At 40.6% G+C, this 26293-nt stretch overlaps 1 protein-coding gene across 1 annotated transcript in view; it reads right to left on the reverse strand.

Moving 5' to 3' along the window:
- ADGB (androglobin) overlaps nucleotides 1–26293 on the reverse strand; it is a 542000-nt gene that overhangs the window by 55752 nt on the left and 459955 nt on the right. The window contains exons 30-32 of the mRNA XM_075596533.1: nucleotides 9347–9543; nucleotides 4164–4328; nucleotides 3869–3980 (exon numbers count right to left, since the gene is read on the reverse strand). Coding sequence (XP_075452648.1) covers nucleotides 3869–3980; nucleotides 4164–4328; nucleotides 9347–9543 — 474 coding nt within the window. The remainder of the gene's footprint in view (nucleotides 1–3868; nucleotides 3981–4163; nucleotides 4329–9346; nucleotides 9544–26293) is intronic.

Below are 26293 nucleotides of genomic sequence, written 5' to 3' on the forward strand. Positions count from 1 at the left end.
CTTGTGACTCTCTGTCCTGTTGTGGGGGTGACTCAGCAACTGAGCACTGTCATTAGGAGTGCCCCAAGAAAAAAAAAAGTTGATAACCACTGCTATAGGGCTTACATTAGTATAGCGAGCAGCAGACCATGATAAACTTACCTTTTACTTACAACATCTGTATATAGTATACATGCAAGTAAAAATCAGGGGATATCACTGACTATGTGACAAAAAAAAAAGGGGGGGGGAGTGGGTGGACTGGGCGCTTCCCAAGTGATAATAGATTAGTGTAATAAGTGAAACACAGATAATACACAAATACACCTTACACCAAAAAAAAGTGAATTACAAATATAATGTGTAAAATAGCAGCTCAACTTCCTCTGATGGGACAGTTCCAAGTCCCAGGATATGGAATTTTCTTTGCTTGGAGTTGAGGAGGAGCGCAGGAAAAAACGTGGTATATAAAAAAGAAGAAAATATATATATAGTGCAGATGGCAAATCACTGCTAATGTTATGTATACAACAATAGGAATCGAACTCACAAAAATCGCTGTTAATTACTGCATGTCAGAGATCCTTCTCTCTCTGACTGGAGCCCTTTAGAACTCAGAAATCAGGATATTCCTCAGTGGATGGATAGGGTATGTAAATAAGAGAAAACCACAATAGTGCATACTGTTTGAACTATAGATAGTATATTCATCACAAATGTTTAAGGAAACTCACATTTTCCATATATTAAACGGATGGTGGAGAGAACCGCCGATAGAAGGATGGTATAGTGTGGAGCTGCTTCCCAGTGCTTCACTTGCGCCTCGCCGTGTGCTTCCGCATCAGTCACTGCCGTCGCGTCACTTCCGCTTTCGCATCACAGGTGAGGGCGGGAAGCCAAAAATGGGTCTGATGTCAGCAATGGATTTGCCAGTCCTTCAGTGTGCAGGTTCCCTCAGTAAACTCTGACGAAGCAGTGTGCGAAACGCGTAGAGTTTACTGAGGGAACCTGCACACTGAAGGACTGGCAAATCCATTGCTGACATCAGACCCATTTTTGGCTTCCCGCCCTCACCTGTGACGCGAAAGCGGAAGTGACGCGACGGCAGTGACTGATGCGGAAGCACACGGCGAGGCGCAAGTGAAGCACTGGGAAGCAGCTCCACACTATACCATCCTTCTATCGGCGGTTCTCTCCACCATCCGTTTAATATATGAAAAATGTGAGTTTCCTTAAACATTTGTGATGAATACACTATCTATAGTTCAAACAGTATGCACTATTGTGGTTTTCTCTTATTTACATACCCTATCCATCCACTGAGGAATATCCTGATTTCTGAGTTCTAAAGGGCTCCAGCCAGAGAGAGAAGGATCTCTGACATGCAGTAATTAACAGCGATTTTTGTGAGTTCGATTCCTATTGTTGTATACATACAGTAGAGGCAACGTTTATTCTAACATTTGCCGTAAACTAGCCGGGTTACATTCTGGGAATGTGCTGGGTATGTTCTGGGCTAGTTTGAGGCACGTTTAAGGCATTTCTGCATTGACTAACGACCCATAGGATTAACACAGCAGGGATCCCTGGCATTCCAATTCAGTTTGAATGGGACTGCCAGGGACCCCCGCTGTTAATCTGATAGGCCATTAATCAATGCAGAAATGCTGGGGCTAGTTTAAGGAAAGTTTAAGGCATGTATTCAGAATGTACCTGGGTGTTTCCTGGGTTTTTTGGGGAATTGCCACTGGTTTTTGTTCGAATAAGAGTTCCCTCTACTGTAACATTAGCAGTGATTTGCCATCTGCACTATATATATATTTTCTTCTTTTCTATATACCACGTTTTTTCCTGCGCTCCTCCTCAACTCCAAGCAAAGAAGATATCACTGACTGTTTGCTGTGACCCTGATCACAAAATCATTTCTTATATAATTACACTAACCCTGAACTCTCCTAATTCACCAATTAACCAGCAATACCTGGTATCGGGCAACAAGACCTTGAAATTGAGTTATTGATTGATGGTAGGTGGTTACGCCACAGCGGGTCTATTGCAATCAGCTTAAATGGCTACTTTACATTTGTTCCTGGCACTTTATATCTGAACCCACTCACTAAAGAACTAACTGTTACTTGCAGTCACTACACACAGTAAGCAAGTACTGGTCTGATTGCTTTAGTTCTTTTAATGTTATAGCACTGCAGATATTGTTTGATGTCCCCCAGCCTTTTATTATGTGTATATAGATTTATTTTAATAATTTACAATGTTTACACCTTTTTTGACCAAATCAGGGATTGCTATATTTTATAGCCTCTTGTTGTATGTACATAGACTCATCACTTTAACATATATTTCTCTTCATTTCCTTTTACATGTTAGCTAATTGATTTATTCCCTCTGACTAGGTTCTGATTGCACATTATTGGGGCTTTTTCCACTCTCTCTAGGAGGGAATACTTTTTTCTTACTGCATCTAATTATTCCACTAGTGCACCAACCTAAAATGAAATAATTAGAGCGGGTTTGTACCCACGTTTGCATAAATACTCTAAAGCATTTGGCTACCTATACCTTTCTATAATGGAAAAAATACCAAATATATGTTTGTGATTAGGTAACATAATTCCACTTACTTGGAACTATTACAGTAGTAAAGATAATTGTACCTGCTAACTGTGAATATACACTAGGAGATTTATAGTATCATAAACATCTGACAAAATCTAACACAGAATATAACAATGAGAGTATTCAGTGCTATATTAAGTGTAATTGATAAGATTAGAATTTTCCAAAGCCAATGATAAGCCTTAAAACGTTACTACAGTGCAAGGTGTTAAAAATGGGCCAAATGTTGCAGCCAACCTTTCATTTGTGAGCCAGCTGTAACTGTACAGAATAATTTCAAAATGCTCTAAGAGGGCATTACAGCATTGTATTTTGCTGAATCAAAACTATTATACACACTTAAATTTAGTAAGGGTGCAAAAGCACCACCTGAGTCCTCCGCACATTCATAATGGATTTTGTTAACAATGTGGCCACTTTATAAATTGCAACACATATATATGGTCACTGGTTAAAATGTACTCTGTGTGATGTGTCCCTGTTGCATTTTTATTTCAACGTATAGATTATCCAGCATTGATGGTAATAAACATTGAGGGAATCTAATGCCAAATAATTTTTGCAAAGAAAAGTGTGATTACATTAGGATACTGGATAGTCCATATTAGGATGATTTTCTCTGCAGTGGAACATTCTAACTATGGATTTTTGAAGGCAGTAATTTTGGCTTTCAATAATCTGTGACAAACGATTTCTGACAGAATTTTTTTCCATTTATCACTAACTTTATTTGGTTTTACTGTGTATTGTGATTCTGTACAAGCTGCTTTCTTTTCACTGTCATTATTTAATGTGCTGTATGGTTATAGGAGCAGATACAAATGTTTTCTATTTAGATTTACAAAAATAAAGACTTTGTTTTGACACGAAGGGTTTCAAATACGGTCCTGGCTATGCCTCACAGCTTTTTTTTTTTTATCTTTAGGCTATGAGTCCTGTTGCCCTGTGATGAATCCCCTTAGTCTCTTCACAGCCTTCAAAGCGGTTAGGCTTAGAAAAGCTGCTTACCGTACAGTATACTGTATCTGCAGGCCAATTTAAACCATGAAAATGTGCTTTCTCCAAGTTAAAGTAAATCATATTGTCACAGCATTTTAGTCAATCTGAGCCAAAGCTGTTTTGTATTTAAGAGTTTAAAAGAGAATATTTATGTGTCTGTATGATGACATCTTCTGGAGGAGATGTTAACATTTATGGTAGTTGGAACTGAAAACTAAATTTAAAAACAGGAAAACATGAATGAAATAGTGCTTACTTCCTTCTCCAGTGGAAATTTGGACACCTTGGGGAACTTCAGGGTCTGTTAGCTGTCCGGCTGAGACTTTGTGCATGCACTTGTTAACATACTGCAGACGTGACTGCAAAGCCTAAGAATAACATTTATGAGAACATTTATTAAACATTTATGCTAAAGCAGCAATGTTTTTTGGATGCTTAAGTTTTCTTTATTCACTGTGCAGCAAGCGACAGAGAGAATCTTATGAACATACTGTAATTGCATTTTGCAGCTGCTATCCTAATTTTGCAGATCTTTTCATTATTCAGGTTACCTTGACAGCTCGTCCTGGTTCTGCCAACTCCCATGCTTGTTTCATGGCTTTGATCTCATCTATGCGGTCTGTGTCTTTCTTCAATTCTAATGTGTCTGCTTCACTTGTCTCACTGACAAGCCGAAGAGTCCATAATGGTTTGTTTAAATAAATCTTTTGCTGTGCCTATAAGAGGAAAGAAAGCAGATTCAAATCAGGTTTAATGTAAAATGAATTTGCACAGACAACTTGCATTTTATGGCAGCGATAAGTGTGGTCTAAATGTAATGCCAGGATAGATAATCGGCATGCAAATGAGTATGTATCCTCTAATTAAATACGCAAGAGCGTAAAAGTGTTATTTAATGCTGAGTTTTGGGATTGTGCAAAAGAAATTGAATATTGCAACTCACGTATGAATATGTTATTCTTAGCAAATACATTAGAATAAAATAAAAATATTGCTGCTATTCCAGAGTTTTATAACACACATTTTTAACCCAGCAATATTGACAATTAGCAAATTTATGCCTGTGAGTCTGGGCAGAGTTGCAGGTTCCAGAGAAAAATATTGTATGTGGCACAAACCGAGCAAAATGCTTTGAAACACCGATTAAAAGAGATGCAAATTAAAATCTCTATGTGCCCCACTTTTGCTCTACCATTGCCTTGATACAGTAAATCTCACACTAATGAATAACAAAAAAATCAGATTTGTTACATGCAGTATGAAAAATATGATTGTTTGTTCGATTTTCACACTTCTATTGAGTTACTTTTTACTGTTCCTAACATTAAAATGAATTCCTGAGCCTCTTTTTCTTTGGTGACAAAAACAGATTCATGAGCTCTAGTGAGCATCTGGAGGACCCCATTCTCTCACTTCTAATAATATGTCAACCATTTTTAAGGCTTGTGAAAGTGTAAGTATTTACTATGAAAAGCTGGGACTAAAATGATAGTTATGACTATCACCTTACATTTTTGTTATTTATACTGTATGATTGTCACATGTTTTACTACTGTGAAGCGCTATGTAAACTAATGGCGCTATATAAATAAATAATATAAATAAAGACATACATAAACCGCTGTTTTCAATACCAATTACCATCAGAGTGGATGATGATAATTAAAGATACAGGGTTATATGTATCAACATAGAGAAACATGTGTTTTAATGCAATGCTCCATTTATTGGAGTGGAGCTGTGGCATATGTAAAAACAGTTCTTCCTGTACATCTGATGCTGATTTTTAGACTTTTCCTACAGATATGTTTTTTTTGGCATATAAAAGGGAAATAGAATGGCACACAAAGAGGCGGACTGTGATACATCTCATTATAATATGTGCACATGTAACTCCTCCCCAACTCCTCCTGCTGCATCTCCTCAAATTGCAATTTAGGACAGACAGGCCAAAATTGGAGCAAAATGTTTTGATACGGGGCTCGATGTGTCCACAACAAAATGTTGGCGCAAATGCATTATTTTTTCACAAAGCAGTGTCTATGTACAGTAGTAATATCAGTTGCACCATTTTCGTGTATGTCTACCTGCGATGAGATGAAGGATTTATGGAGCAAGCAGGTGTTAGGGCAGAGTTACATTTGCATATTGGCGCAGATCTATGTACTAAAAAAGTGTGGCTTACGTTACATTTCTTGAAGGTTTACTGCATCGGTTTATCGGTTTTCTTAAAGGTAGTGGATCTTCTTTTTTTTTGCGCCAATACAAGCGCTGCGTGTATCAAATTTGAAAAACGTACAAATACACCATAAATATGTTGCGTTTGAGACAGAAATTTTTTTTTACGCAAAAAAAAGCACAAACGTATCTCTTGATACGTAGAGCCCGTAGACGCCATAAGGGGTTAAGCTTCAAGCTAACTTTTTTTTAATATCATGCATCTGCACTGTTCAAAAATATGATTCAGTCCCTTAGTATTCATGTAAAAATGTAGGAAACTTTCTTATCAAGTGTAATGGTATGGGATAAGGCTGCGTGTCTTTCTGAAACACGAGATTTAAACTTGCTTACATGTGACTTGCATTCAGTGCTACCTGGATTTCCAGAACCCCCACAGGAATGGAAGCGGCGCTCGGTAAGCCATTTTGATGTCTTCAGGCCCCTAGGACTCCCCCTATATCCCCTGTTTGGAGTGAGTATTGCTATGTTGGTGATACTGTGTTGTCTGTTGGCACCGGCCAAATAAATACCCATTTATTTTATCTCTGAGTCCTGTCTAGTGATAGTTTTGGCCTCCCGTGTAATCAAGCTTTATAACTTTGTGAGGAATATGATTTTTAATAATTCCCACACAAAGCAAAAATGACAGCAAGATCAATAAAATGCCATAAAGTCAGTTTTTGAACTTAACCCTTTGGGGTCCAATGTTGGAATATATCCGACAAAATATTTTACAGGTTGCGGACCAATGTCGGATCGGGAGGAGGGGAGAAGAGGTGGAGTGAGGCGGCGGCAGGCGCACACGTCCCCCGCAGGCATCGTACATCTCCAGCATTCCCCTTGCACATCTCCCAGTAGCCGCACTGATCCGCCCCCCCCGGCCCTGCACTGATCCCCGCCAGCAGCCCCGCACCCCAACCCAGCACTGATCCCCCCCAGCCTGGCACCATCTCCCCCCTTCCCCCCAGCCCTGCACCGATCCCTACCAGCAGCCCACACCCCAGCTCGGCACCGATTCCCCCAGCCCGGCACCGATTTTTCCCCCCCAGCCCCGCACCAATCCCCGCACCCCAGGACGGCACCGATCGCCCAAGCCCAGCACCATTCCCACCCCTCCCCAGTCCCGCACCGATCCCCGCAGGCAGCACCACGATGCCCCAGCAGCTGACACCGGAGGTAGGGGGGCTGTGAGTGTGGTGTGTGTGCTGTGCAGTGTGCTGAGTGTGCTGTGCAGTGTGCTGTGCAGTGTGCTGAGTGTGCTGTGAGTGTGTGCAGTGTGCTGTGAGTGTGTGCAGTGTGCTGTGAGTGTGTGCAGTGTGCTGTGAGTGTGTGCAGTGTGCTGTGAGTGTGCCAGTGTGCTGTGAGTGTGCGCAATGTGCAGTGAGTGTGCACAGTGTGCGCGCGCAGTGTGCGGGCAGTGTGCGCAGTGTGCTGTGAGTGTGTGCTGTCAGTGTGTGCTGGGAGTGTGTGTGCAGATCGCGCTATAACGGGGTTGAGCTGTATGTGTTTTTTTCCCCGAAAATTCGATTAGATCTGCTGGCGCACTTAGTGAAAATTAATTGGACCGCAAAGGGTTAATGCTGCATACCACGCAATATCCTACATGTGTGTCTTTTTTTTAAAGTTTTCTATATAAATTGTAAATGTGATAAAACAAATCCATTTTGGGGGGCTTATTATGACTTGGCGCTTGAATGTCACCTGATGTAGCAACCAAAAAACGTAAAATTAAATACACGAAGAAAAAAATCCCTTCAATTATTTTTAATCTGTTTAAAACACATAATGTACTAGACTATACTAGACACCTAACAAGCTCCTATTGAACCCCCAAAATAATTTTAAATAAAATAAATAAATAAATAAAACACATGATGGCAGTATTCGCTTGAAAATGTAGGCAACATGCAAATTATGTTCTGCACCATATGTCCCCAACCAATAAGAGTGCTTTTAAAAGTACAACCTGTAAATCACTTGTGATTCAAGAAAGAGACATTGAATAACAGAGAGGGTAACAATTGCAGAGTAGGTTTAGGAAACAATTACATTAAGAGTAAACAAAGGTCAAGTTTGCTCCAAGATTAAATGTATTTCATTTTGTAATTCCTTTTTAAATGTGTTTTTGCCCTTCTTTTATTACACAACACCATTGAGATCTATTAACCTCTTCCCCGCTGCAAAGGCTGCAGTACCCGAGTATCAAGAGTCATGACCATTCCTGCAAGTCACGATCAAGTGATCGCTTTGGTAGCAATTGTGATCGCAACGTCAGAGCAATGATGCAGGTCTTCCATTCAAATGCTCCATTGAAGTTGTGAATGCATTAAGTCCTGGAAAGCGATTACATGTGCCATGACATCCACTGGCCGTAACAAAGGCATGCTGGTGCAGGTCCCTGTGCTGTTTTGTGGACGTCATACTGTAAGTGCACGCAAGTACAGTATTCAACCAATGTTGACTAATATCCAGAGACCCCCTGCTTCAAACATTTTTATTTATTTTTTTAAACACACAAAAAAAAGTGTCGCCAGGAGTGCATCTTTAATGGGCAATATTGTTAATTATATGTGGCACAAATAAAGATAGCTAATATTCTAAATTTCGCAGATTTTTCAATAACATATAAACATGGTGAAAATGACTAATGTTATGCTAAATTAGCGGTTCTACCAAATATTTTTTGTGCCTGAATGAACATTGCAGCTTTAAATACAATTTCAAACAACAAGACACTTTATTGAATAGTCCAAAGCATTTCTGTTTGAAAAAATAGAAAAGTTTCATATTCAAAAAGCTGCTCAAGAGCAGATTGAACTGCCCTATACTTTTCTGAATCTTATTTGCTTGAGGATTGAAAATTCAGATTATAAATAAGGTTGGAAATGTCCAAAACATTTCCGATTTAATACTCTTAAAAATGGCAGAATTTAGCAACAAAAAAAGATATTTAATTTTATTTTCAAATTAAATTTGTACCTTACTTTACACAGCACTGCAGCAATTTTGCACTGTACAAACTGTATTGTATAAACCCCCTTGTGTCTGATGTAACTGCAATTAGTGTCATTATATGAAAAGAAAAGGTGACATTCGGTAGGAGATCTTGGAAATAATGGAAGAAAGATACTGTAAGGTTGGCAAAAGCATTGCTAAAACTCAAAAGCAATAGACAAAATTCACTAGTAGGACAGTACAGTAGATCGTGGCAACAGACAGGAGTTAGTAGCTATAGAAATAAGCCAGTACCAGTGAACAAACGCCAGAAAAAAACATTAGATGTTGGCAGAGGAAAGTAGCAGAGAACTAAAGCTAGTAGAAAAGCGCATAAATCACTATTATTCAAAATGTAAATACAATTTAGGGATACAAAATACTATTCTCTCTTCTTTTCAATGCTGTCGAAAGTATCAAAATAAACACAAGGTGACCACTTTTCATTAAGTACTTCAGCCTCATAGTAATAAAGATCCAATTTGAAATTAAATAGACAGAATATGAATGCTGATTTTACCTGGGATTCAGGTCTCGAGGTAGGGGTAGACAGCAGTCTTTCTCTATCCTTCTCTTTATCTTTAAAAGATTTTTCCTTTTCAGGCTTCTCTGTTCTCTCTTTACCTTTTCTGGCTGTCTTTGGAGTGCCAGCTGATTTTTGACCTTCACTGCTATTATGTATGTCTGCAGATATCTCTTCGTGCTTATCACTATATACTATAAACATGAAATTAAATATTTAAATGTAGCATCAGAAAAATGTTTATTGTAATACTGTACATCAAAATAACTAGAAAAAAAATAAGAAAACAGTTTCAAATAAATCATGTTATATGAATTCTTATTAGTGTCTATAAAAGAAAAATAAATGAAAATTAAGGTTAAATACATAAAGTATACTGAGCAGGGTAGAACCATATTTATTAAGCAACCTTCTCCCTTAAGACACTGTGTAGCTCATTGACTTGAAAAGTCTGTAAGGTGTCTTCCAATGTCATAAGGTGCCTTATGGCAGGAGACTGCTTAGTAAATATGACCCACAATATTGGGATCTTACTAATGCTATTTTTATATTAGAAGACATGCAACCACATCAACGTTTACTAAATAAATCTTTGCCTATATTGCCTATTGTCATTTTCATGGTAGTCGTACAGATCCGAATGTAATCATGCTATACTTTTAAAACTGTAAAAATAACCCGTAACAAAGAAATAGCAGCAAAGTATACATGTTTTTCAAAACTTTGCACAACTCGTGACTAATCTCTTTCAGCTTTAAAATAATTTGGCACACTGTAGTTTTGTGAACTTCTTTACCTTAAATCATCAATTTCCTGTAAAATCAAGTTTTTTCCCACCTTATAAGAGGGGTCCTTCAGAGCTGAACTGTTGCACTCAAAGCTCCTGGAGCCAAGATATTTCAGTTTTAGCTTTTGCCAGTACTTGCAAGAAAAAACAAAGCTGGCTGCGGAGTCACCAATCGGAAGCTGTATTGTCATCTCACGATGTCACCGTATTCTATTGTATTGTATGTCTTTATTTATATAGCGCCATTAATGTACATAGCGCTTCACAGTAGTAATACATGTGGTAATCAAATAAATAACAGATAATATAAAAAACAGATCATGGGAATAAGTGCTTTAGACATAAAAGTACAGTACCGACACACTTTATTCGAGTGTGGTCGGTACCGCAAGCCGGGAAATCTCCCGGCTTGCTAGTGGCCGCCCCTCGGCGTGCCGCGCGTCATAGACGCGCGGTCACGCGTCTTCGGGAGCGTGCGCCCCCTGCACGCGCGTCCAGGGGCTCCCCGAGGGAGCCCTGGTGTCCCGCGATCGCGGGACAGCGGCAGGGGGTTCCGGGGGACCCGGCGGACCCGGCAGCGGTAGGGAGAGCGCCCCGATCGGAGGGCGCTCTTCCGCTGCTTCGGCGCGCGCCCGTCACTCTCGGGCGCGCGCCAGGCTACTGCTGCGGCAGAGAACGGGCAAATGCTCGAATAAACTCTGCCGCAGCAGTAACATTAAGGAAGAGGAGTCCCTGACCCGAGGAGCTTACAGTCTAATTGGTAGGTAGGGAGAACGTACAGAGACAGTAGGAGGGAGTTCTGGTAAGTGCGTCTTCAGGGTGCCAAGCTTATGTATCATGTGTTCAGAATATCCACAGTGCTATTCATATGCTTCTTTAAGCAAGTGTGTCTTAAGGTGGGTCTTAAAGGTGGATAGAGAGGGTGCAAGTCGGGTACTGAGGGGACGTGTGGGTCATTCCAGACGTGTGGGGTCAGTCAGTGAAAAAGGTTTAAGGCGGGAGAGGGCTTTAGATACAAAGGGGGTAGAAAGAAGACATCCTTGAGAAGAACGCTGCCAGTGTGAGGCTGACCCCAGTGGCTATATTGTTTTTAAACTAATTATCTCAGGAATCAGGGGTCCCTGCAACTTTGAATGTGGTGGTTTAGCTCCAGGAGATCTCTTGTTTCAAATAAGTTTCAAATAAGTTAAACAAAACGATATATAGATGCAGCTGCCGTTATTCGAACACTTCACGCGTTGTATACCTCGGAATACCCACATCATTGCGCGTGATTTCTTCCAGCCGTACCGCCTTTAGACGCGAGTGCAGGCGAGTGCTGAAAATGTCATTTTAGTGTTCTGGTTTTTAAACACCTGAAATTGCAGCTCCGTGATTTGTTCGAATAACGGCCGCCACATCTATATGTGTAAAAAAAAAAGTGCTGAGCCACTCCCCCCATCTGTTATATAGCTACCATTTTGAAATGATATTGTGGACCAAAACACAGCAAGGAGAGCTTTCTGCTGTACTTTAGTAAAGGAGTATGATTACTGATCATTTTGTTCCATTAACATAATTAGTTCCCTGTTTAGAAATTAGGTTAATTATGTTAACGACCTTTTCATCCTTATGTGCCTTAGGCTGTTCTCTTATTTCTTAATTTTCTGTGGCCCTCATTCTGCAGTTAAGAGTTGGAATCTTAAAATGACTCTAATGTCATATTGTACAATGTACAATTGTACAGACCCGTCGCAATTAATCTCCAAAATATAAAGTCCTATTCTGAATAAATATTATTACTGTATTAAGAAACAAAATAAATGCATTTTACAAACAAAATGTAACTATTATATCAGTATGGATTAGAGCAGGGGTGCGCAAACTGGGGGGCACAATATTTTTCGGGGGGGGGGGCGGCGCGGCGTTTACCGAGGCCAAGCGCTGAGAGCGCAAGGCCTCTGTAAACTTACTTACCCGGCTTCAGTCACGTGTCTCTATAGCAACGCGGAGGCAAAGAACGCCCGTTGCCATGGATACGTGACGTCAAATGACGCAGCGGGTCGCGGGTCACGTGACATCACATGACCCCGCAGTGTCATATGACGCAACAATAGAGATGAGGGGGGCGCAACCGAGGAGGAGAGCAGGCAGGGGGAGGCGCAGCGCAGGGAGTTTGCGCACCCCTGAATTAGAGTATGGATTTGTGGGGAACCACTAGTTCAATATAGTTAAAATGTGTCTGGGGGGGTTGGTAAATTTTTTGCAATAGCTTTGCTTGCAAATGCAGGGACTGAATATTTACTGTACACCTATGCATTGTATTTTAGAATGCTGAGCTACTTGATCCTGAACTGTAAAAAAACAATAAGCATGACCAGACTGCAAAGTACATATGATCAGAGTCTGGTCACAAACTGTATGAAATTTATTTTTGATGTTTTGAAAAAAAAAAAAAAAAATGCTAAAGAAGGCCAATGTTTAGTCCCTTATGAAAGCCCCAAAAGAAATACATATGATCCTTTATCACAATGATTAGCTAAAAACAGCCCTAAAATGTTATACTGTACACATTATTGTTGTGCCTGGGCTTTCCTCTGCAATATTATCTACAGTACATTATGTATTTAGATTGCTATTTTTTTTTTTCATATTTAGGGTAGTCTTGGGGCTGTACCAACCTGTACCAATAGCTTACTTTTTGTAGCTTTTGATGATGTCATTAAGAATTAGTGTGTTATTGTAAAATGTTTTGTTTGGTTGAGAAAATTATGAGTTTGACTTAGTGCTGACCAATCTATAAAGAATGTGGGTGAAGTAAACTGATACGATAGCAGTCTGGTTGATATGTCATGGAAAGGGTAGTAATTTTAACACAAAATAAAGCTGAGTTGCTATGGCAATAAGGATAACAACATATTTTTTTGTTACCGTACATAGTAGATGAGGTTGAAAAAAAAAAAAGAAAAACATTCCCATCGAGTTCAACCTATATTACATTTACATGATAAATACTTATCCTATATTTATATTTACAGTATAATTTTATTTGTCATTCTGTCAGTTCATAAATTGAACAACATTAGTACGGCTTCAAGTATTTCAATACATATGAGCAATGTACTGCAAAATGTGATGTATTGTTTATTTAAATTGAAATACTTCCAATGTATTAGACATTCATCTTAGCACACAAATCCTAGATTAAAATAGATATCTACAATAATACATTTCTGTTCAATATTAATGTATAACTATACTGTAGATGGCACTGTAACATTGTGTTTTTCAAGCAAACCAAATGTCAATGCAATGGTAAAAGAAAATCCCATCTATATTTGGTGCACAAAACAAAATGTTAATTTCTTCAATTAATTAAACAATGTCGCAGAGAACTGACATATTCTGTTTTACTGATTTATTGCACTAAAAATAGTTTAGGGAATTGTTCAATAATAAAAAAATAAACCCCATTAAATCCATTAAATTGTCATACTTTGTTTTATACCAAGAAGACTAAAATGACTATTTTCAAAAATAGGGGCGGAGCGATACATTTTAATTTAGCATCTCATTAAGTCAATGTGGTCTGCTTATCAAAGTCTCCCGACTCCAGAACTGTGGAAAAAGTGAAGTAAAAATCTGCATTAGACTAATCATGGAAAAGAAATTCATTTGATACTGTAAATCTGGTGTAGATTGTTTTGCAGGAATTACAACTCCCCAATGTGATGTCATTAATGCGTACATCGAACACTCTTGGAAAGTTATATGGAAAAAGAAAAAAGGAAATGTGCTACAGCAAAAAATGCTATTATATCAAATCCTGATATGAAAAATTATAATATTGTTCATAAAAGTCCTTTATTAACCAGATGGTGTGCGAAGCAAAGAAATCATTGTGGTATAAGCAGTCAAGAGGTTGTCTGATGCTGCTTTTAATGGAGATCTTCCCTTTTCTCCATTAATGTGTGAAGTCAAGAATGTACTAGAAGATAAAAAAACAAAATCCAACTTTATCTGTATAGGAGATGCATCAGTGAAGAACTAACTCTGACACTGAAAAACTTGGATTTTTAATTACTGTTGTGAGTGGATTACTTTCTCTTGTTTTAAAACGTTATCATTAAAAGTATACACTATAGAGATATTCGGTCTGTCTGTGTTTTTATCTTCTAATACACTTTAGAATGATTAGACACAAATCAACTTAAATCTGCTGATATCAAAATTAGCACCATCAGTGATATACATATTATTATTTCGTAAAAGGGATAATCCTAATAGATATTAGCACCATCAGTGATATAAATATTATTATTGAAGTGAAACTCAGTGGCTCATTGGAAAATCTCATAGGGTAAAATGGGTTGAGTTTTGACTTTCTATGAAACTGAAGTAGCATACTGGGCATGTGCAGACTGCGGCACAAGTTCTCTGCACAGACCTCAGACCTAGCTCTTCTCTGCGATCCTGAGAAGGAAAGGAGCAGGGCAGCTGCTGCTAGGGGGCTGGGCAGCTTCTTCCAGCCTGATTGGCTGCATTACACAGCAGCAGCCAATCAGTAGGAGGTAGCAGGAGCCGCGGGTGGGGCCAAAGACCGCACGAAAAGCATGGAGAAGAGAGAGGTGAGGTTGTGTGTCCTGTGTCCTCTGTGTATTTGTTCTGTTTTGTCCTGGTGTCTGTGTGTCTTCTCTGGCTGTCTTGTGGGGGTGAGAATGGCAGGGAGGGAGGATAAAGGGAGGAGGTTGTGAGAGGACGAATACACACACACACACACACACACACACAGACAGACAGACAGACAGACAGACAGACAGACAGACAGATAGATAGATAGATAGATAGATATCACTGTTTCCCCCACCTTATGGGAGATGAAACTGCTACTGAGTGTAATGTTGTGCATTTTATCTGTTGGCCAAAGAAGGCCTGAACCTCTGCTGCGGGGAACCTGGTTGGTTCCGGTGACAGCGTCTCCACCTGCGAAGGATCTGGGCAGTGCTGGATAACCCCCTCACAGGAACAAATACCATAAATACACACGCAGTATATATTGACAGGTTTACTGAACATACAACTTATAACTAGAGCGAGTAATACAGCTACACCATACATATGTGTCCACAGATATGCAGTTACTCCACAATACTCGGGTGCAGGAGGCACCAGTGTCCCAGTGTTCAGCCCCAATTGTCTCTCCCACCCAAAGTGTGTGTGACAGCGCTGCACACAGTAAGAGTGTATCGTTGGTGCACTTGTTGACTGTATAATACCTGCCATCTGCTCCAGCACCCGGTATCACTGACTGAGGAAAGGGGCCCGTCTGTCATGCGCCATCGTCGGCGATGGCGTCCGCCTCTACGTGGGGTGGACTCAAGCCAGAGTGTTTCACCTTAATAGTGTTTCACCTTAATAGTCACAGGCACAGGCCACAAGAACTGCACGGCGTTGTGTGTGCCTGACACTATAGATTCTAATTGGGGCAGTGTCCCTATCAAAGGGGCCTGTCCCTGAAACAGCCATAATCTATCTGGGTGTCAGGGCCTACCTTGGGCATAATGGGGGGCAAGCTAGGCCTAGTCCAGGGAAGCACAGCTACTCTGCACATGCAGTGTACCAATATGGCCAACGCAAGGATTAGGCCATTGCGCATGCGTGAGCCTCTAATCGCGCATGCGCGAAAAGCAAGATGGCCACCGCCTGTATCCCCAGAATGCCCCGGAGCTCCGGCAGCACCCGATGCCCCCCCCCCCCCACCTCCCGCAGAGCCCTAGAACGCCTCCGCAACCGGCCGCAAACTCCCCCCTCCCCCGCAGCGAGGTGAGGGGAAACCAAGGGGGACCTGGCCACATGTACATATATGTTGTGTGAAAAAGAAAGTACACCCTCTTTGAATTCTATGGTTTTACATATCAGGACATAATAACAATTATCTGTTCGTTAGCAGGTCTTAAAATTAGGTAAATACAACCTCAGATTAACAACAACACATGACATATTACACCGTGTCATGATTTATTTAACAAAAATAAAGCCAAAATGGAGAAGCTGTGTAAGAGGCGGTGTTGTGTGGGAGCCGATCAGAACATTCGGAGGTCTGCCCTATTGGTGACGTCGGTATGACGAGACGTCACAACAGCATCGCGGAACCACGTGATACGGAAGTGTACCGGCTGTATGCACTGAAGGAGAAGAACCGAGGAAATTCAAGGAGACCTATCGTAGCACCACAAATTCTGATGCCAGCCCTGCTTCTTCCATAGTGGTCCTATACATAATTATGTGCTGTATACCCATAGACATCTGTGGCTGTTTTTAATCCTTTATTGGTGTCTATTAAAATACAGACTTCACTATGAGTTTTGCGCTCTTTTCCTTTTCTTTTTATCGTTAATGATTAGACACAGCAATGCATGACTCTGGACCTCCTAAGGACTATGGGAAGGGAACTATCCCCCAAGATTACCCAATAACGACACACCCTAAATTGTGGGGAAAACAGGCCACATATTTATTAATAACACCTGTTAAAAATACAAAATAAAGGTAAGGGGCTTACAAGCCAAGGCCCTACCTAAACTGAGCCCCATGGATACCGTGGCTTACACCTGATCGCAACCTGCCGACCCAGTCAGGGGCAACGTCAAACCCACCACTGCATGACCAACCGCAATAGGGAGAGGAACCCTTCAGACAAGCCGGCCCGGCCAACCATGGAGCCCTCCCCTAGATGAGATCTAAACTGTGGGGTTGATGATCTCCCCCCAGTATAATTAGACCTTACAGGCTGGCCTGGCAACACACATTTAATCCAAATGTAAACATGATTACAAAATCTCCTGCCCATTTTACATTATATGTTGTTCCCTCTCCATTTGTGCCCTGACAGTACAAATGCAAATTAAAGTTGTAAGGTTTATAAAAATCTGTAGTGTGAACTTCTCTGTAAAGAACTTTTGTGATAGTCCATCAAAAGATACTACATGTTTCCAAAAGCAATATGACAAGTAGAACTTTGAACTACTCTCTTTTCCTAGTGAGCCATACACACTGCCATTGCTGCAGTTTGACAGATTCCTTCAACACTATCAGATAAAGCTTTTTTTATCAAGTAGACAGGCCACAGTGCTTACTTTCCTCTGTAGAATAAAAATGTAAATTATGAAACTGAATTCAGTTTTACATAAATGTAAGATTGGATCAGGAAACTCTAGGGGCATTCTCCAAAAAGTTAGAGACATTGAATAAATACTGAATATACAGTAGTTGGGTCAGAAGAATGCTAACAGAAAGATAGGCAAAATCACTGTTTCGCAATATAAAAGCTCTCCTGAGGAGAAATCAACACGAGGAAATGTTTTGTTTGCAATAGTTAAAATGTGTATAGTTTAATGCATAATCAATTCTATTCATAAGCCCAGATGCCAGAATGCCTTTTTTGTATTGGATTTTGTGGAGCCTCGCATGTGTGTTACTTGTTTATGGTATGCTACAGCATAAAGAGAGGATAGAAGAAGCAATAATGTTAAAAAAGGTGTCTTTTTTTCTATTTTGCTCTACAGTTCATCTTTATTTCGTCTTCGAGACCAGAATTTAAATATTTTACTCTGGGGAAGTTTTAAAAAGTCCTCCTTTCCAAGTGCTCTCCTATGGCACTTAACAGCAGTCACATTTCTAGATAATAAATATAAACCACTATTCAATATTAGTGATGTCAACTTCCAGTCACTTAAATGGATATTAACACATGTACTTATTTCCCTAATAGTGGGGATGATAACATAAAGCTTTATCATGATTTCAAGTACAGGTTTTGGTGGTTCTACTGATTTTAATGTACAAAGTTATACTGATCATACTGCTGCGGCAGCTTTTATTCTAACAAATCACCGGTTTTTCCCTGGCTTGTACCTGGAATGCGACGCTCTTCACCTGGCGCATGCCGCGTTCATTTTGCGTTCCCAGCCACGGGTCATGCCCGGCTGACGCGCGGTTGATGGGTTTATTGATAATGGTTCGGATTTAATAGGCTGCAATGCTTCGCGTGTCCGCCAGATGGCAGATATTCATGAATTGTAATGCGCATGCGCTTTAGTAATGTATGGAGACAAAAAAATAGCGCACAACGCAAATAGTGAAGTATGAAAGTAACAAGTGTATATTAAAATAGGGGATAAATATTCTGCGTACATCAAGGTATTAGGACATAAACATTGAGTGTGTTAAACACACAAGTTACCACTCGGCGGCCGCTCATACAGGAGTCACGAGTATGTTTCCCTTGGCAGGCGTCTGGGACAGCAGCTGCGATGCTTTTCCTTCCTAGTAACACCTCTGCATTCGGTCACCGTCTCTGTGGGAAACTCCCCTCTGGTCAGCTGGGCTCCAGACGGATCGAGCAATCTGCAGCCTGCAGACGCACTGGGAGGGTCCTCGGATTGTTCAGTGAGGACCTGGGTGGTTCGCAGAGCTCTCCGTTTAGTGCAGCCACAAGCAGGGGTGAACTGGCTGGCTGGGAATGAAACTCCAGTATGTCGCGCTGTTGCTCCGTTGCGGGACGCTGCGGAGTGACGTCACAGTGGCGATTTCAAAAGTACACAGCAAAAGCGGAAAAAGTCTCTAAAGTGCCCAAATTGCACACATAGGATAGAGTAGCAATAAAACACTTGGACCAATTACATCCTACATGTTTCGTAGTCACAACTACTTCATCAGTAATGTGTCGGCTTGCAGGTGTTTCGTTTAAAAAAGATACTGTACCACAGTGTGCCATTGTAACTTGGCCTTGAGACTGAAGGAAGAGGTTGCAAAAATGTATCAATTTAGGCTTTTCATATTAAAGAAAGACAAAGACCAGTTTAGGTTACAGTATTCTCCAGAGACCCGCCTGCCATGAGTGTTTAAGTGCAGCCCGCTTTCCAAAAACCCAATAGAAGTTACGCGTATTTGATGTGCCGCGATTAATGCAACAGAGGATAAGATGGCAACAGTTGTTCAAATGTATCAGTATTTTATGGAAAACTATGACTTTTACAATTTTTCGCCAACTCCTCATACGTGGAAGCGTGCAGTAAGGAAAAGGTTATGTAGCGATCCCTGTTTTCATCGTATTGAGCCACAATTTGTTGGAGGGTATTGGTGTGTATCACCGGATTTTTCCGGTATCTAGGATCATGAAGGCGGCAAAAGGCGAAGGGTCGTGTTAAAACCAACTAAGAAACGACAGTCGCTGCCAAGCAATGCACCAGCACCGGCTTCCAATGACGGTCCCGCCGTCAGTGACAACCCTGAGCCTGAGCCTGAACCCTCCAAAAAGGACGAGTTGTTGAAAGGCATAATGAGTTTTTGGAACGATGTACTCACCGTGGAACGCTGCAATAAATATATAGACCATATTGGCACTGTGTTCCCATTGTCATCGCGCGTAATGGGCAAGCATTAGGAAAGTAGTACTGTGCTGTAGTATTGTAAGTACAGTATGATACAGGTAAGTATGGCACAGATTTTTTCTTTCCAGGTAGTCAGAGTATACAGTAGTTAGTTTTTTCTTTACAGAGAGAGCAGCACCAGCCATCAGGTAACAGTACATAGAATTTAACAGTAGTCAGAGTATACAGTAGTTTCAGTATACAGTAGACTAGTTTGACAGTACTACAGTAACTGCCTACTAACTGCTCAATTTTTTTCTTTCCAGAGAAAGCAGCACCAGCCACCTACAGTAGTTCTACACATCACACAATGCCATAATACAGTACGCACATACAGTACAGTACAGTAACTGCACTAATTTTTTGTTTTCTTGTCGTTTCAGGAAAAAAGGGTGGCCTGGGGGGAGGTGGGTTTTTGTGTCCAGTCTAATCTGTTTGTACAGTAAAATGTACAGTATATAACCAGCAGTAATGATGTACACAAAACCTCTCCTCTCTCAATGAACTACTGTACTGTAGACAGAATGAGGAAAAGATAAAGCCGGAAAAAATAATATTACTATACAGTATATACAGTATATACCGTATACTGTATATATATTATACAGTACATTACAGTATATATTATTAAATAATATTCTTATAAATGTGCATTATTCATGTTTCCCCATGTTTTACAAATGTTTTCTAAATGGTTATCCAATTTCAATCTGCCAAAAGAACTTAATAAAGACTGCATTACAGTATGTATTATTCATGATTATTTTTATATTTGTATTTTTTGGGTCCTGACAAAATAAAATAAATATTTATTCACTTTCCTGCTAATCATAATCATTGACAACAACCACCCCCCTCCCCCTCGACAGTATAAGAATGAATGACAAAACAACATGAATCAGTTAATGTTTTTTTTACTCTCAATTCTCACAAATTCGAGAGGGGATTTTCCAAAGCGTTACCGTAAACAAAGCAAGCCTCTAAGGGTTGGGGGGGGGATGGTGTGATTACACGCAGGCGCACTGAGTCTTTGTAGCTCGGCTATGGGCGGATTAAGAACACAATGGCAATATGCAGAAGATTAACGACTCTGTGGAGAGAGGGGGTTGGTAGGGTAGGTTGACTCATGCGCTGTAAGCAGCAAGCTCCATCTCTAAAAGGATTAGAGTACATGCAGGCGCAGTCAACCGATTGACACTTGGCTAGGGACGGATTAAAAACACAATGACTAAAGTAACTGCAGAAAATGAATGACTCTGGAGGTGTGTGGCTACAAGAGTTAACAGTACTGTAATTTCAAAAGGCAGTTCATCATAATAATTTGATCAATAAACCCCCAAATACAACCCCCAAATACAGTACATAAAAAGCAAGTCACGTTAACTCCCTGTGCCTCAGGCACCAAAAACAAACAGTAGATTTTCTATATATATATATTATTAATTAATATTCATATAAATGTCCATTTTTCATGTATCTCCATGTTTTACAAATGTTTTGTAAATGTTTCTCCGATTTCAATCTGCCAGAAGAATTTAATAAAGGCTGCAGTATGTATTATTCATGATTAATTTTATCTGTGTATTTTTTTTTTCCCTGATGAAATATAATACATATTTATTCACATTCCTGGTTATCGTAATCATTGACAACAACCACACACCACCCCCCCGACAGTATACTGTAGAGTAAAATTGAATGACAAAACAACATGAATCAGTTAATGGTTTTTTTACTCTAAATTCTCACAATGCTGTGCACATCAGATTTACATTTCAAATTCGAGAGGGGATTTTCCAAAGCGTTACCGTAAACAAAGCCTCTAAGGGTGGGGGGGGGGGGATGGTGTGATTACACGCAGGCGCACTGAGTCTTTGTAGCTCGGCTATGGGCGGATTAAGAACACAATGGCAATATGCAGAAGATTAACGACTCTGTGGAGAGAGGGGGTTGGTAGGGTAGGGTGACTCATGCGCTGTAAGCAGCAAGCTCCCATCTCTAAAAGGATTAGAGTACACGCAGGGGCAGTCAGCCGATTGACGCTTGGCTAGGGACGGATTAAAAACACAATGACTACAGTAACTGCAGAAAATGAGCAAAGCGTTGTTGTGTGTTTTTTTACACAGGACATGCACGACTCAAGTCCCTGAGGGCCACAAACAGGCACGGTTTTCAAGGTTGCCCTGAAAACCTGCCCTGTTTGCTGCCCTCTAGGACTGTACTGGTGCAATTTCAACCCGCTCAGACCCACAGAACGGATTATTTTAAATTATATTTATATATTTATATTTTAAAGATATTAAAGAATGTATTGTATTTAAAACATGTGACTGTAAACCATACTGATTGACAAATGTTTTCACACATGTACTGTAGCAGTAAACCATACACCTGTTGATGTTTTGAATTGCTGTGCACTTAAAATGTTTCAACATTGTACAGTATTTGTAAATAAATGTTTTTGTACTGACTCCACCAATAAAAGAACATGTTGATTTGTCTTACATTGTTTCCATTTGCTCCTTTGACTGTGTAACAAATGTCGAGGCTTACTGCACTGTTTTTTTACTGCCAGACCGCAAAGCCGCAAGATCGGCAACATTGTAAAAAAAGAGCAATGATCGCGCAATTGGCGTGGGAACTAGGGCAATTGGCGTGGGAACTTCTGTTCTAGGGCACCTAGAAATAAAATTCATTTTGCCTATAGATGTTAGGAACCCCCTCGCTTGACCCCAACAGGGTCCAACCAGTAATGGCGGCTAGAAAGGGTCACGCCGGCGAGGAGGGTCCTATCATTGACCGTAATGGCGGAGAAAGCCGCGCTGCTTTGAAACGGCTAAGTCAGAATGAGCAGAAACCTGGAACCCATAACTCCGGTTCTGTTCAACCTAGAGGGCTCAGATTCGGTCACCATGTAGTCCTAGTTCAGGCAGGATTGCATGGCAAATAGCGACCCTCTAGTGGCAACAGAACGGAGTCAGGGTAATCGCGCAATTGGCGTGGGAACTAGGGCCTCGGTCAAGTTCACGGCCAATTGGCGTGGGAACTTCTGTTCTAGGGCACCTAGAAGTAAAATTCTCACTTGACCCCAACAGAGTCCGACCAGTAATGGCGACGAGAAAGGGTCACGCCGGCGAGGAAGGTCCTATCATTGACCGTAATGGCGGAGAAAGCCGATTCAAACCAGCGCGGCTAAATCAGAATGAGCAGAAACCTGGAACCCAAATCCTATGTTAGCGGCGAATTAAAAATAAGGTGGAGGAAAGGTAGAAGGGTAGACCAAAAAGGAGTATGTATCTCAAATAAATTCTAGGCTACTGTAGCTCTATACCCTCTAACAGGGCAGGTAAGTATATGCAATGATACAGTGTATGGTTTCTAAATGCTTCTAAATGTTTGATACAGTGTGTAGCACTGACATGTGAAAGGAGATACAATATTGCCAAAAGGGCAACTCAAACAATGTCAGTAGCGAGGGTTCCCTTTACACTGCTACAGTACTGTACACGCCTATGCTTTTCAACAATTTTCAAATGAGACATACAGTACAGTACCGTACAGCAGCACAGCACTGCAAATGCATGTACTTTAAATATGCAATTTTACTATTACTGCGCGCGCACACACAGACTGTGTACTGACGTAGGTTGAACCGCGAAGGTATTAAACTTCAAAGGCAACAGCTCGCAAACGCCCCCATGAGTTTTTACACGGCATTGCAGTATTGCAGACAGCGGGAATAAAATGCTTAATGTCAGGAATCGGCGTTCTCCACGCTCCCCACACAAAGCACCCCCTTCCCGCAGGGAGTCAGATCAGTCTGCTCCAGCGCGTAGTGATGACGTAATGTCAATGCGTCCAACGTGATGACGCTCCCTGACGCGTTTCGTCACTCACGGGTAACTTTTTCAAAGAGCAGACTGATCCATGCGCGAGTGCTACAGAGGCTTGTGAAAACGGAGCCACTTTCTTGGACTCTTATACAGCATTTACCTGCCCTGGATACCTGCTGGGACGTCGATCCTTTATGCTTTGAGACTGGGATTGCCCCAAGATGATGCAGTATTAACCGGATGGTGGTGATTATAATCACGCAATGCTTATTTTTATTGTACTTTTGTAAGTGCATTTTTTACCCCCTCCTCCCCTTCCCCTCATTAAATATACTTTTTTACGCTATGGGCGTGCGCTCTCTCCTCTCTTTTTCCTTTTATATATATATATATATATTATTATAAAATAAACATCACAAGTAAAGAGTACATGAAAATCATCTTCCAATGAAACTCCCCAGGTTCCCCCAAAAATATATTAACGAGTTAAAGAAATCAATCGTAAAACGTGTTCTCTGGAAAGTCTCTAAACTAGCCATTTGTTCCTATCATGAAGTTTAAAGTTTCTCACATCTTTGTTTCATTATCACTTTATAAAAGTAATCTTTCGTACGTATAATATGTTTCATGTTCATACAGGTTTTTATTAAGTATTATTTACAAGACATATAACTAATTACAGAACAAAACTTCCTCCTTATCTGGTGTAAGTTACTTTAATTAATACAGTTTGTTAAGGTGTCCCTTTTTTCCATTATTATTTCATTATCACATACAGTAGTAATTTTCTTTTGACCTTGTCAAAGACAAAGTTTCCATTATGACTTTGTGTGTCTCTGCATAATAATGTGAGCAAGGCAAAAAGCTTGCCACATCCTTAAAACCTGTGAAGAAAATTGTCATTCTTTCATAAGTTATTGCCTATAAATAATTTATCAATGATGAATTTTAATTTTATAGCCGGATTAACAGTTCTGTTTTCTTCGTGACGGAATTATTAGACATACTATTGGATTTAACATAGTAGTGAAGGTTGATGGTTTTTATACATGTACAATGCATCAAAGTCTGCTCTGTAACTCTAGAGAAACTGAACTGCAAAAATGGAACCAGATTTTTCAATCCACAACTCAAAGGATCAAAGCATTGAGCACTTTTGTAGAAGTCTTTCATGTTTCTGTAATTCTTCACCAAAAAATAGGCAAGTGACATCTACAGTAAAACACCAACAGCACAGAAACAACAAGCCCATGATGAAAACGTAAAAAATAATAATAATATATATGAAATATATGAGAGCTCCCCTGGTGTAAATGGCTCTTTATTTGACAAACTGGAGTGTCATATTTGGAAGTTCTGAACAATCAAATTATTCAATTTTTTAATATGTACTACTCTGGCTATAATATTCATATTTATAACCAGATTTTTCACAGCAAAAATCCCTTGAAATCAATTAGATGTTTTTATTTCATACATCTGGTGCAGCTTTTGTATCAAAATGACACCATTATTCTTGCTATATTAATTACAGATACTATTTTCATAGTACTAGGCCGGAGGCACGTTGGGAGTCCTGCACTCATGCTATAAGTACGGAAGGCCATTGCATTTTTAATTTTTTTATCTGAAATTGCTTTTTCAATTTGCCAAGGTTTTGGGAAGGCTTCATTTACCATTTTGATGGTAAACTGAAGCAAACCGAAAAGTCAGTGTCACGGGAGACCAGAACTTTTAACACCGAAACCACCGGGATCACTATCCCAGACATGACACAATAGTGTAATAAACTAAAGTTTATTCTGACAAGCCAGTAAACATACAAAATACACAATCACAATTAAACATTCACCAACTGGGGGCCTCTGGGGCAAGAATCTAGCCTCAACTAGGTGCAGGGGCCTGCTTCAGTAGGCTTGCCCTGAACGTCTTCTTCCCCGGCTTCTCAGTGCTATTCGATCAATAGCACTTCTGAAAATCCCGCCACCCATGTCTCCGATCAACTCCCAAACTCTTCTGGTTCTCTGATCGTCCGCGCTCCTTACATAGCCCTCGGTCTGCAAAACGTTTCATGGAACAGGGGCCGCCAACAAATCAGAGCCCAGATCATCCGGCTGCACCAATCAGAGGAGGGGGCCGGCTTAGGACTGGACTGCCCCTCAAGGATGGAGCTGCTGGCAAGCAGGAAATTGAAACTGGCCAAATGGAATTGTTCCTACGGGACTAAGACCCGCCAACGGTTACCCTGGCCAGCCCCATACCTCCCGCTGGGTAGGCGCCTCAGCGTCTCGGGTGAAAATGGATCTGCACCACCAAGAGCCAGTTCCCAGACCTGATTATCAGCCCTTCCTCGCGTACCATTGTCCTGGTACTCACTCGCTTCTAGCCTCTCTCACCAGCCCGTTAGTTCTCCGTAGGCAGCCTAGCTAAGTGAATTACTGGGTCTGCATGCGGAGAAGTGCTGACAACACAAATTACATACTGGCTTGCTAACTGTGTGGGGAACATGCTAACATAGGGAAAAATAGTGCTTTTTATTATACAGTCCCCATTCCCCAATCCATACCGTTTCCCCCTTCAAGATATCACACAGTGACATAGCTTTCATCTGGAAGAGGTTACACACAATACATTACAGATAAATAAATATTGAGACTGGCAGCCTCAGACTAGTGCTTCACAACCGAAACAAACACAAACATGAATAAAACCATATACAGTAGGTAATGTTGAAAAGATCTTGATTGTGTTCAATCCCGGTTCAACGTGAGTATACTGTACATGTAGCTGATTGATAGTCTGAGAAACAGTGCTCCTTAGTAAATAAAGATAATGTTCATCTGCATAATTCCGTTGAAAAGGGGGATAATAGCACTGTTGACAATTGAGGGAAAAGAAGGTATACGAGCAGTGG

This window comes from Ascaphus truei, chromosome 4 (genome assembly GCF_040206685.1).
Source record: "Ascaphus truei isolate aAscTru1 chromosome 4, aAscTru1.hap1, whole genome shotgun sequence".
Lineage (NCBI taxonomy): Eukaryota > Metazoa > Chordata > Amphibia > Anura > Ascaphidae > Ascaphus > Ascaphus truei.